The 14,122-nt window shown below is 30.0% G+C and overlaps 1 protein-coding gene across 1 annotated transcript; it reads left to right on the forward strand.

The window, feature by feature from the left end:
• The first annotated feature begins 7,070 nt into the window (after positions 1–7,070).
• On the forward strand, positions 7,071–7,814 carry LOC100251140 (ethylene-responsive transcription factor ERF095). The gene has a single exon (XM_002284724.5). The coding sequence runs from the start codon at positions 7,131–7,133 to the stop codon at positions 7,521–7,523; it is 393 nt and encodes a 130-aa protein (XP_002284760.3). The 5' UTR covers positions 7,071–7,130; the 3' UTR covers positions 7,524–7,814.
• The last annotated feature ends 6,308 nt before the right edge of the window (positions 7,815–14,122 follow it).

Consider the following 14,122-nt stretch of genomic DNA (forward strand, 5'->3'; position numbering starts at 1 on the left):
TAGGTGGTGTTTGTTTTTTTTTTTTTGGCTTTTTACTAAAAGCAATTTGTTTTCAGAATTTAGGTTATTTATTTTTCTATTTTTTCATGACTTATTATAAACTTTTTACTAAATAAGAAAATCCAAAATATATAGTTTTTTCTAAATAGAAAAAATAACATATTGGTTTTCTTTTTTTTTTACTTTTTAATATTTAATAGAAATAAAATATTATAAAAACAAACAACCTAATATTTAACACTATTAAGTATTAAGGTTTTATTTAGAATTAAGTAAAAAAACAAACACTACCTTAAAATGAAAAGTATGTATAATGACCTTATACAAAAAAAGTCTCATTATTTTCTTCCAAAGAACTCATACTTTTGTTTTTCAACTATTACTTTGTTTTTATTTTTTAAATAATATTTCAAGTTTTTTTTAATAATACCTTTCTCTTTATTAGATAATTTTAATGACTTTAAAAGTATTTTAATATATTAATTTATTATATAATTTTAATGATTTAAAAATATTTAAATGTTGAAATATTTATTTTCAAGTCTAATTTTAATTATTTATTTTTTGAAGTATTTAAATATATAATAAATGTGGGATTATGTAAATCTAGTTGTAATTATTTATTTCATTCTATTCATGTTTTTAGTTGAATTTGCTCAAAATTTACACCTCTTTATTTAAAGATCATGGATTAGTTAGGTGTCTTGAGATTTTTTTTCTCTCAAGACACTACTTGTTACACTAGAAAATAATTTGTGGCTATATTTTTTAGGCAAAAAGAATTATATGTTAAAACTTCCTTTATTGACTAGTTTATCATAGGGTGTAGAGGAAAGTTTGTGATGTCTTTTTATGTCAACTTTGGGAGAAAAATATCACTTTAGCATTTTCCTTAGAAAATTTTCATACATAATTGATTTTGGAACTATGGAGGAGCATAAGTAGGGATAGATAATTCGATTTTGGAAAAATTATAATAGCTTTTCAACTTGGTGTTAATGATATATTGTTTATTTCTTATTTTTTTTCCATTTTAATATATAATTGGGGATTTTAAACTTGTAGAACAAGGCTTTTTCAATTGAATTGACACGTACATATGAAAGTTCTCTTTGGTTGCTAATCACATTTTTTTTTCTTTTGCTTTTTGTTTTTATCATAATGAATATTGAACTCGAAATTCAGTTTTTAAAATCTTATGATGTTTTAAAGTTTATAAATATTATTGATTTTTATAAATGATGTTATTCATATCTTGGTAAAGACAATATTTTCATATCGGTCAAGATGATTAATAACATATAAGTTCATAAAGAAAAACCTATTGATTAATGGATATTTAATGATTTTTATTAGGAATGTTTTTTAATTAGTTTCAATACTCATCTTTTAGAGCATACATATAGGGTTTTAGATGCTACATTGGTTTTCAGCTTGTGATTTAAATTATTGAAGCAAAAAATGAGGGTTTTGCTTTATGGAACTATCTAAAGGGAGGTGAATTAGGCGGTCTTCCTTTTTAAAATCCAAAAATTAGATTTTTAATACTTATATTAGTTATACATGTGTTCAATAATTAAAACAAAGAACAAGTCCATAATTTACATGTGATGTGCATGGAAAAACACCTACAAATTCTCTCAAATACTTTACAAATGAAAAAAAAATCAAGGATCGATCAATCACAGAGCAACTTCACTAAATATGAAAACATGACTATACAATTTTACTTGGATGAGGTGCTACCTTCTCTTAAGGGTTTTTACACTAGCCAACAATTACACTCACCTTCACTCTCACCATGCACCTCTATTGTGCTCCATAGTAAACACTTTAATGACTGTAGCAAGATTGCGATAAATTACTGCGATTAATTTGAGAGTGTTGATAATGAACAAAAAATAATGATAATTAACTAGAGAGCATATGATTTTGTAAAAACACCAAAAAGAGGCATAGTTATAAGTGAAAACTTTAATGGATTGGATTGAATATATAATTGAAGTATGAATGAAAAATTACCAAAACAATGTTCAAAACCGTGCTAATCAAAGCACAATCACTTGAGTACTCTCATGGGGCACTTGAATGCTCCTTTTAATCACCGTAATGCTGAAATTAATAATTTGTCTCAAATTGTTTTTCCAAAACATAAAGCAAAATATTATAAATTTATATAATCAAACCCAATTTCATCTTAAAGCTAGCCTACTTAGTCTTAATTCATGTCCAAAAATACTCATACTTGTCAAAGAATGAATATGGTATAAACAAATTCTTTATTTTCAATTATATTCAATTATTGAAAGAATAAATCGGTTTACATACATTTTGAACAAAGGTATATACACATAGACTAAATCAAGGAAATGAGGAAATCAATCACAATCAAATCAAAATCAAATGATAGGTTGATATCTAGGAGAAGGTTAAGTTAGAACCAACTCATGTATTCAATATTCCCCCTTAAGATGGCATATGGAGATCATGAATATCAAACCTAGAAAGTAAGGGATATGAAATATCTATACCAAGGGATTTTATGAAATATCAACCAATTGTTGTTGTGATTAAACAAATTGAATAAGAATAATTTCATTTCGAATCTTTTCATAGATCAAGTGACAATCAATTTCAACGTGTTTATTCTGTTCATGGAAAATTAGATTAATAGCAATGTATAGAGTTGTATTATTGTCACAATATAGATGCATTGACCAAGGATGATGAACTCCAAAATCTATAAGTAAATATTGCAACCAATGCAAGTAGTAATCATTAAATAATATTTCACTTTTCTTCATGAGTGTTATATCATTGATTGCTTTTTAGATCTTCAAGAGATTGATAGGCCACCAAGTAAAATACAATACCCTATAATTGAACATCAAGATTATGCACAATAGGCATGGAGGAAGGCAAAAGAATTCCTTGACCTAGACGATTTTTTAAATAGTATAACACTCATGTACTTGTGAGATAATTGAGACTACATTGGCTTGTCAAGAATTTGAACATAATTAGCAATATTAAGCCCTATCATTATGAGTCAAAGTAACTTCCCAATCAAATGCCTATAATAAGAAGCATCCAACAAAGGTTCTCTATCTAATTTACTCAATTCCAAATTTTGTTTCCTAGGAGTTTTTAAAGTTACATGTTCCAAGAAAACCAAAATCTTTTAGTACTTCTAGAGCATGTTTTCAATAACTTAAATAAATCTCATTCTTAAAATATGTCATTTCAATGATGATGAAGTACTTTAATTTTCCAATCTCTTAGTTAGTTTGAAAATGCTATATAGGTTTTCCTTGACCACCTTAATTCCTTTAAGATCATTCATTGTAATAATTATATCATAAATGTAAACAAGAATGATTGTGAAATAGTTATTTGAGGCTTGAGCAAATAAGAAGTAATATGTACGTCTTGGCTTGCTTGTAAACCATAAACATCAATGTGATAGATAATTTGGCAAACCATCAACGTGAAGCTTGCTCAAGGCCATAAAGGGATTTTTTAACTTTGCAAATCATATTTTTGGTTCTAGATTTCCTACAAACTTGGTGGAAGCTGCATGTATACCTCTTTATCTAAGTCTTCATAAAGAAAAACATCGTTGATGTCAAGTTGGTGAAGATGTCAAATTCTAATTATACAATAATTAGGGGTGACAATGTGTCTTATCGTGTTGAGGTGAGAAATAGTGAAAATTTACTTAATCCGACTATGACCCGTTTGATAATCGTGTCAAAATAACCTAACATGAATACAATTAGTTTATTTCATGTAACATGACCCTTTTAACATGTTTAATAAATATATTAACTTGGATTATGTATTAATTGACATGAATAACTCATTAACTTGATTTCAACCCCTTAAACTCATTAACACAATTCCAACCCAATAAACTCGTTAATATGATTTAACTCATTAAACTTGTTAATAGGATTATAACCTCTTTAACCTATTTAAAATTTTAAATTTATAAATAATAAAATACTTCTAGAAAGTTTAATTTTTAAAATTTGAACTATAATACATGTATGCACCAATTTCATGAAGTCCTGAAAAATTAGCAAAATTATAGAAAAATAATATAAACAAAAATTTGTATTAAAATTAATAAGTATGGGCTACAATATTAGTCATAGTACTGCTTATTTCTGAATGACTTTATTAAAAAGCGAAGAATACATGTGTAGTTCTTATGTGATTTCTTAAACTTGTAAGGCGATTTTATAAAGTTTTTTTTTTCTTTGTGAAACCTCTTTTTCTATGTGAAATTGTTTTGCCGATTTGAAATCTTCATTAAAGGAAGTTACTATTATTTATAATTGAAATTAGAGAATGAAATGTGGAATCCCCATGATTTAGTTGCTTAATTCAAGGAATTTGATTAATTGATTTTGGTAACTTGTCTCATAAAATTTTCTAACAAGAATATTTATTTTTAATCTCTTTTATTTCAATTGGAATATTTGTTTCCTTTGTAAATTTGTCAATAGAATATTTATTTATTTATTTAATTCTCTTTTGACTACAATGAGAAGATTTGATTTTGTTTGTAAGACTAAATTTTATAACCTTTCAAATTTGGCCAAGTGACACCTTTTGAATATATGTCACATGTCAAATGTGTGTGACTCATTAGTTGTTGAACCTAAATTTTCTTGAATTAGAAAGCTATACTTTTGAAGACTAATTTAGTGATAATTTAATTCATTAAATTTTTTTGGTGTCTACAGTATATTTATAATATGAAAAGTAAATTAAAATTTTAATTTTTTTACTTGTTTATTATTTTATTTATTATTTAATGATAAATATTTTTATTCTTTATTGAAATATATAAAATTTTAATTAATATTTTAATTTTTTTAATTTCTATATATAAAATATATAGATTTATATGGTCTAATTGAGTCATTAAAATAAATAGGGTAAATAACTCACACATAAGTGATGGATCATTCTAACATGATTAAATTAACAAGTTAGATGAATTGAGTAGTCAAATACAAACATGATTTGTTTATTAAATAAGTTATATGAATTGATACGATTATGACATCAACTCAATTAAACTTAACTCAAATAAGCTTTGTCTTTTATTTTAAGTTGTCTAGTTGTTCACACAAATTTTCTCAAAATAAAGAAATTATATATAAAATTGTAAATTTGATTATTTGAGGGGACCATTTTCAATACTCTTTTTTAAGTAATCTGGTGTTTAATTTTGAATCAAAGGGGCTTTCATTAACAAATAATAGACTGTAGTTTTCATATAAGAAGAAATCTCAAGCCTTTTTTTCTTGAAGGAATCTTTAAATTTTCTTTGATACTTTAAAAAATCAATCTTCTTTGATTTTTTAAGAAATCTTTGAATTTTCTTAAAGTCTTCAAAAAAAAAAAAAAAAAAAAAACTGAGTTTAAGGAATTTTTTTAATAACTCTCCAAATTTCTTTGATATTCCAAAGTGTCCTTTAGAAGGGGACAAATCCTCTATTTACAGGATTGAGAGTTTTATTTTAATATTATCTCTTAATTTTTAAGAAATAACTCTCTTATTTATGATAATTACTATTTATTTTATTTATCATAATTAGTTGCCTATGATAATTATCATAATTAATTTTTCTAGAGATAAATAATTATATATATTTAATTAATCATGATAACTATAATATTTATTTAATTTTTTATTAAATTATTTTACATAACATATCAATATATATTATTAGTCAATTATTAACACCGAAAATTAATGAGTTGGCATAAAATTTATCTCTCTATAATAGTATCAAAGCGAGCCTTAATAATAACATTGCTTATAGTCAATTTCACATGCCAACTTTTTACTGGGCATTGGCGATTTCAATTTTGATAGTCCGGTTAGAAAAAGTAGGTAAAGATTATTTGATGTGGTAGGTCATTTCTTTCATAAAGACGATGGCGGTGAATTCATGAGACAGGTGATAAAGGAGAGATTCTTTCTTTTGGCTTTGGAATTTTAATGAGGTCCTCGATCCTCATCCAAAATACACCTCTCCAATTATAAAAATCTTATTAAAAAAAAAAAGATTTGACATGTGCCTTTCGAACTGCTGGTTTTCTGTTCCAAAAATGAGAATGGTTTCAAGTGGATGAAGGAAGGTGAAGAACCCTTGGTTTTGTTAAGCGAAAAGCCACATGATTAAATAAACATAAGGCGGCAAAGGCTGAAAATTTAAAATTATACTAAGGAACCCACCCCACAGGGCGACTACACTTTTGGTGAAGCCACGAGAATGAAAGATATCGAAGGTGACACCAAGACATTAAGCAGCACCAAGGTTTCGATATATTATAAGATGGGATCTTATGAAAGACGATCTCTAATCTCTCTCCAATCTCTTCTTTAACCTTTTCTTACTTAAATCCATTTCCATGGTAGGGCACATGTCCAGCTGACCCTACCCCCTCACCTACCTATACTGCTATACCCTTTTGTATAATTTGATATGGATTGGAAGCCACCCCAACATCTTTCTAATTGCTCGTAAATGTTGAGGTGCCTTTCCATTTTGAGGCTGCCCTAATGTGTGGCTGAAGTACGTAGGAAAAAAAAATTGTGATACATGCACTGACGAATCAAATCCCAATGTCAAATTATTAGACTCACCTGGTTCTTAAATTATTGTGAATGCCGCTGGCCATGGATAAATGGAATTAGTGCGTGGCTTAATGAAAATTTATTTTGAAAGGGATATTAATTTGAGAGAATTTTGGCTGATACTTGGAGTTGAACGTAAGCATATATGACCTCATTTCGGGTGTGATATTGTGCTTATAACGAACCTTTCGTTCTTTCCAATTCCAGTGGGTATTAAATAATTAAAGAATTCATGGTTCGAAGGCGAAAGGTAGAAGACCAAAAAGGGATTACAAAGCCATCGGCTTGACCATCCAGATGCAATGGATACAAACTTTGGACTCTATCGAAAGTTCTTTGGGCACGTGCCCAAGTGTCCTACCCATATGATAAGTTACACGTGGCTAATTGCGGACCGGTTGCTCGTGCTAAACAGGGTACTTTTTCTACGCATATAAGATGTTTCACTAGTGGGGCTTCACCATGCAAACTCATGGATGAAGACCCTGAGGCCAAGATGAAGGAACAGAAAGAAGGCGGAGGAGAGGTTCGGTATCGAGGCGTTCGGAGGCGGCCATGGGGGAAGTTTGCTGCGGAGATACGTGACTCGACTAGGCATGGAGCGCGCGTCTGGCTCGGGACTTTCAATTCTGCGGAGGAGGCTGCAAGAGCATATGACCGAGCTGCTTATGCCATGAGGGGTTCCTTGGCGATTCTCAACTTCCCTAATGAGTATCATACACCCGGCACGGCTAGCTCTTCAGCTTCATCCTCAATGCCCGAAGGTGATCAGCAGGGAAAACAAGTCATTGAATTGGAGTACTTGGATGATAAGCTGCTAGAGGATCTTCTCGACTCTGAAGACAAAAAGAACAAGAAAACCTGAAGTTTCTGCTGCCTCGAATCCCCTGAAATCTAGTGCTTCATCGAAAAAAAATCCCCTCGCTCCTGATTAACAACATTTTTATTTTAGTCAATGAATGTGTTCTCGGATCATTATAAGTATTTCTGCCGAAGTCCATTGATTTTTGGAGACTGAAAAATGTCAGAAAAATTGGTGCGAACAGGTTTACTCCTTTCTAAATTATGCAATTGAAGTATTTGGATTAGTGCGCAGTGTAAACATCAAGGAAAGCATGATCCACTATTTTAAGGAGCCTAAGTGCTTTCCCCTTTACTCTTTTAGGATGTCTTTTCAGTGAAGAAAGTTGGGAGACCACCACTTACCCTTTTGATTGGTATATAACTGCCAACTAATAACTGGACTAACATTTGGCCCGTCTGGCCCTACTTCTTTGACTTTGTTGTTAATTTATAACTTTATGTGAAGTGGGGGCTGTTTGGGAATGTGTGAAGCAAGGATTTGAGCCGACTTCGCCTAATCTGATTCTCCATAAGTGACTTCATTTTATCATATTGGTGTTTTTTTTCTTCTTCTTTTTAAATGGCTGGGGAGGAGGGGATTTGGGAGGGATGCAATGCCATGGTTGCATGCTGGATTATCCTTCCAAATGAAACATCCATTTGGTTTCTAGTAACTAATTGCAAACAATTAAAGAGAATAAAATTTTAAGATGATTAAACAATAAGTACCTATGTCCATGAAAAGGAGAGAAGTTCACTCATGGGTGTTCATGAAAGACATCACAAAGAACCATCAATATGAGAAGAATCCTGATACAATTAACTTTCATGCATAAGAAAAGACGCTCAAAAAAGAATAATGCTTACAAGGAAAGAATCTCACTACGATCAACTGAAAAAATATTCCAATTTAATTGGAAATCCTTACATGGGAAGAATATCAATAAAATCAACTAAAAAAATATTTTAATTTTATATCAAAATATTTGTGATTTAACCCGTATCATTTCATCATGACTTCTTATAAATTTTGTTCCTTTTTATCAACACCACCCCTTGAGTTGGAGCATAAATATTTATTAAGCTAACTTGAACAAGATCTTGAGAAATTTTGTCGCAGGATTTGTTTGCACTTTTTTTTTTCAAATAAAGTCATAATTAACTTTAATATGTTTAATCATTTCATGAAATACTAGATTTTAAGCAATGTTGATAGCATACTTATGCCTGAAAGCTTTATCCCAAATCACATGAGTACATGAAGTGATTGCATCATTAATGGTAGTATTATTACTTTATATTCAACTTCTCCACTTGATAGGATGCATGAAAGCATTGTGCTTTCTTCTGTTTCAAGTAATAAAGATTATCACCAAGAAAGGTGCAATTAATACCTAGTAACAGAGTACCTAGTGGTAGCATGCACCTATCCACTGAACTTGTACTCGACTCTATGAGTGTACGTTACATAGTCCTTTTTTCGAAGTCTAAATGTCCCTTGATAAAACCTTCTAATATTTGAGGTTTTGGTAACATTCATGTATCAATGAACAAATTAATTTACTAGCTAAACTTTAAAATTAGGCAATGTTTTTCAATGGGTGATCAAGATCTTGGAATTTTCAATGTTGTTTGAATAGCTTCCACACACAAGCATATTTTCTCCTATTTAGGAATAATCCCTTTTTTGAAGGTGTGATCTTTATGCTCAAAAAATAAAGATACTCAAAAATTTAATATTGACCTTCTCGTGAAGGAAAAGCTTTATAACTAATTTTTTTTGTGCATTATATATATCCTCAATATAGACTTTAAAAAAAAAAGAAGTAACTCCCTCTACAAAGAGTGAAGAGTCAATTAAACTTTTTTTTTTTTAAAAAAAAGGAACCAATTACTCGTAAAAGTAATGATTATTTTTACATACCAAACTTGAGGAGATTACTTAAGATCACAAAAGTTTTTATTAAATTGCAAGCTAGATGCATTTGAAACGATCGTTGATGTCTTAGCAACACCTTATGTAACTCATCAATCTTTATGTAAAAATGCATTTTTAACACCCATATAAAATAATGATCAATCCTAATTTAATAGAAACAAATGGTAATACATGAATATCATTCATATTAATGAGAAAAGTAAATATTGATTTATAATCAACTTCTTAAGTTTGTGTCAATGCCTTAATCATTAGTTTAACTTTGTCATTCAATGATACCATCATTACGACATTTAATTAACTTAGATTTGCGTAAATCCCTTAATCACTAGTCTAGCTTTATGTCATTCAATGGTACCATCATTATGGTATTTAATTGATCTTATACCCCCAATTTGTATACCCCATGTTTTTCTTAATTTACCATACATCACTTAACAATGTTCCATGCATGGATTTTGTTAAGTGCCTTAAGTTCCTTTTGCATAGCCTTTCTCCAAATTGGATGAGGATTGGCTTCATTAATGTCATTAGACTCATGATATATGGAACTCAAACAATTGTTAAGTGATTTTGTATATATATAAAAAAAAAATTGTAATTAATGTGGTAGGCATAAAAATCTCACAAATGAGGATTGATTAATTGTTATAATTGAGCAACATGCTTGAGGCTTAGTCACAATACTAGAACTTGAAGTCAGACATTCTCTTCAAATAAGGACGTATATACATTATATTGGATCTCCATTAAACAAGTAAAGAACTATTTAGTAGACAATGAAACCTCATTGATCAATGGTGGTAGAGAGACACATGATGACCAGACTATTCCCCTGGAAATGAGAATAAAAAATATCATTAGCCGCAAAAATCTCAAAAAAATTTAGATAATGGGATATAAAGAGTTTATGAATTTTACAATCATAACTCTTATACTGGTTTAAGTGGTAGAGTAATCAAGAACACAAAACGAGTTTGATGAGTGGTTGAGATATGAACAAAGCAAAGATTTCCAAAGACACCAAAATCAGAAATCTCAATTTTTGGGCTAAGGATTTCAAGAAGAAATTTAAAATTAACTACATGACTAGAAAATTTGTTCATCAAGGAAATAGAAGTAACGATATCATAACATCATAATTAATCAATATTTTTAATAACATGCATTTGGAACATGATATACCGGCTTTCTAATAATCAATGATTTTTGGTTCAACCACACCATTTTGTTTTGGGATGCCAATACAACAAGTTTAACGAATGATGCCATATTTGTCTAAATATTGCAATTTTTTTGGTATATTTAGTATTTAACCTTAAAACTAAATGTAAGTGCCAAATTAGGTAGTGTCGACAATGAAATGGAAATTTTGGAATATAGAAACAACCTCATTTTTATGTTCTAATAAGTAAACCTATGTAGCATAAGAATAGTCATTAAAAAAAAAGGTAACAAAATGTTGATTTCCATCCTATGGATCAATTAGGACACAACCCCAAGGTAAACTAATTTGAAAGTTGCAACAAAAATGGAAAGAGATGAAAAAATAATAGAGGAATTTAAGGTTGTTTCAAAATTTCAAGACATGCTAAGAAACACATGAGATTATAGATGATTAGGTAACAACCTTGGTTAAGTATATTCAACATATATATCCCACGAGGATAAATATCTTCACTAAACTTTTCCTATTATTCAATCCCCTAATACCATACAAGTGAAAAATTAATGTCACGGTCAAAAATTTTAATAAGCTTCCAAAGAGATAATAATTTTGGGGAAAAAAACAACCTAAGAAACCTATGAATTGAGATAATTTAGGAAAAAACTAAATGTTCGTTAGCTCTAGAAGGGAATTGAAGCTCATCATCAATAAAGATTGTTGCTATCTCGAATAATATCAAGTAAACCATTAAGATCGCTATTAATGGTATGATTAGCAGCACCAATTATCGACAAAAAAATTATTAAAAATATAAGAAATGAGAGCTTTAAGATTATCTAATTGATTTGTAAACCTAGGTAAGTGAATCAGTATTACGTTTTGTTAAGGAAGCTTAGATCCAATTGGTATCATTCACCAAGTTATTGGATTAAATTACACTATCAAACTTTGGCTTTAAATGAGAATGAAGAATCTAACCACAATCCTTATTGGGATTAGATATGTTATTGCAATAATGTTTACAATCGGATGAGTGCTAATTTCTATTGAAATCATGAAGCAATCTCTGATCATTGGTCTTCTTTGTAGAAACATGAGCATTGAATTTAAAATTAATAATTGTTACTTGGGATTCAACCTTCATAATCATTGCCTGGGTTTCCTAATCACTTTCAAGAATTACTTATATAGTGAAGGCACTCGAAACTAATCAAATTTGTCCTCTTATAAAGTTGTCATATTCAAGCTTCAGAATAGCCAATAATTGAAAAACTTATCATACTCCGCAATTTGTTGAAGAATATTTGGGTCTATTGAAGGGGACAATATAGGGAATATTTGTCCCATATGCTCAAAATGTTCAATTAACAAAGTGTTCTGTATGTTTAGGGATTTGTTAGCTTTAATTACACAAAACATTAGCAGTTTTAGAGAAAATTAATTTTTTTTTGCAATCTTAGGTTCCATGAAATTAAAAAGCCAATAACAAGTCAATATGGCTTGAGACCCAGTCATCATATTCAAAGTCATCCAACTTAGAAGCATTCATTTTGCCACTAACATGTGCTAATTTCCATTTTCTATCTTTCAAGAGAAAAAGACTGCTCTTAACCATGGCAAATAATTGAACCCATTAAGAAGATTGAGGAAAGTATCATATGAGGGTTGTCATTTTCCTCCATGACAAAGAAAAAGCAACAGAGAAAAACTCATAATATTAGAAAGAGAATGAAAGAAATTGAGTCATAGATACACACAGAAGAATCCAAAAATAAAGCAATAATACAACCACAAATATGAGAAGAAGCTCAATTACAAAGAAAGGAACTCAATACAATCAACTAAAAAGCGTTCCGAAGTTCATACGAAAATATTCATAATGTGAAGATCATTTCATGATTCCTACAATTTCTTCCTTCTACCAGTCCACTCCATACAAGGTTTGATCAACAACTTCTTCATTGATTTTCTGGTCTCTCTCCGGTGTATCATAGAGCATTTTTGACATGTTTCTGCAAGATACACTTGTTAACTTTAAGCGACATAAGTGCAAAAAAATAAGATCATGTTGTATTGCCTGTGCTTCCACTCTGCCTTGTTTAGTACTATTATGGAGCAGTACTTCCATATAGAACCAGTGATCTCCAGTTCATTATGTTGCCTTCTTTAAACTAACTTTAATTATCTATACATATAAAACAAAGTGGTCCCATCAAGGGGCTAAATCAAGAATCAAGTGGGGCGAACAGGAAACAGTGGCATCAATTTTTAAGTCCATAAGCTTTAATAAAAGGAATAAAACCAAGGATATGAATATGTTATTTTTTCATTTGTTCATGCACTGGAAGATCTTTCCTCTTCAAGCATTGAACCAGCATCCTTCTGTGCAAGTTGCTGTCGGAACCTTCTATAATTGTCAGAAGTCTGTTTCTGAAATATACAGATAAAACTTTTAGCAAGTCTTGACATTGCTCATCACTAGGACATTGTACTAGGATACCAATTCATCTAATTAGGGTTAAGTTGGCATCTCGTACACTATTTTTTATTTTTCCTTCATCTTTTGTTCCCATTTGCAGTGGAAGTGGCACTTAGAATATCTGATCATGAAGAATTAGCTTTCGGTGAGATGATACTAGGTCAATTGCCATTATCTTTTTGAGTTACTGTGCGAGCAATCTTGAAAATATTTTGGGATAAATAGAATTTGTGCTTATCATAAACATGCTAAACATCCAAATCAAGTGCTTTTACTATTGATATCAAATCAGTAATTGATTTTAACCTTTATGCTTATCTTTCAGATTCTCAATTATGTATCTTGAATAATGATATTAAGCAGAAATCATGAATTGAATTGCTTTAATTAACTGTGCCTTATCAAGCTTGTCAGCAGTGCTATTGCTACCGCGAATCAAATTCGCTGTGCTTCCCGCCTTCTCCAAATAAGCCACAAGCCCAATTATATCCGCCCTCCTCCCATCTCCAAGGGATCAAAAAATAAAATGACTTCAATCAATTTTCAAGTTTTCCATCTTGATCAGTAGACCACCCGGCATGAATGTTACCCTCAGTTTAGGAATAGGAATTCCTTTTACTAATCATTTGGCACTAAAAACTATGACCCCTAGCAATTCATTCCCTCCATTAGATATCTGGGGGCATCTTGGCTCAGCCAAAAATGATAAGTCATTGCATTTCACATTGCATTCATTTGTATTAATGAGCTAATTTTTTTTCACAGAATGTGATGTGAATCGAATTACTTCCAACCATGTGTCTCTATAAGGGTTTAACAAATGTAATTTGCATTGTCTGTACACTTTTTTTTCGGTTTCTTTTCTTTTTTATGCATGATTCATTAGTCCACGGATCTTCTATGCAAAGTGTGCAGGCCAAACACCTCCTTCAATGCATTATTCTAGAAGTTAAGACTCAGTTTACTCCTTAATTGATCTGTTCCATTTACTTCAAATCATTTGATTACATTAAATGAATCTTGAAATTCAAAAAT

The sequence above is a fragment of the Vitis vinifera genome, chromosome 5 (genome assembly GCF_030704535.1).
Source record: "Vitis vinifera cultivar Pinot Noir 40024 chromosome 5, ASM3070453v1".
Taxonomy (NCBI): Eukaryota; Viridiplantae; Streptophyta; class Magnoliopsida; order Vitales; family Vitaceae; genus Vitis; species Vitis vinifera.

Excerpts from the sequence above, each read along its gene's own strand:
- LOC100251140 (XM_002284724.5), top strand. The coding sequence starts at position 7,131 with ATGGATGAAGACCCTGAGGCCAAGATGAAGGAACAGAAAGAAGGCGGA.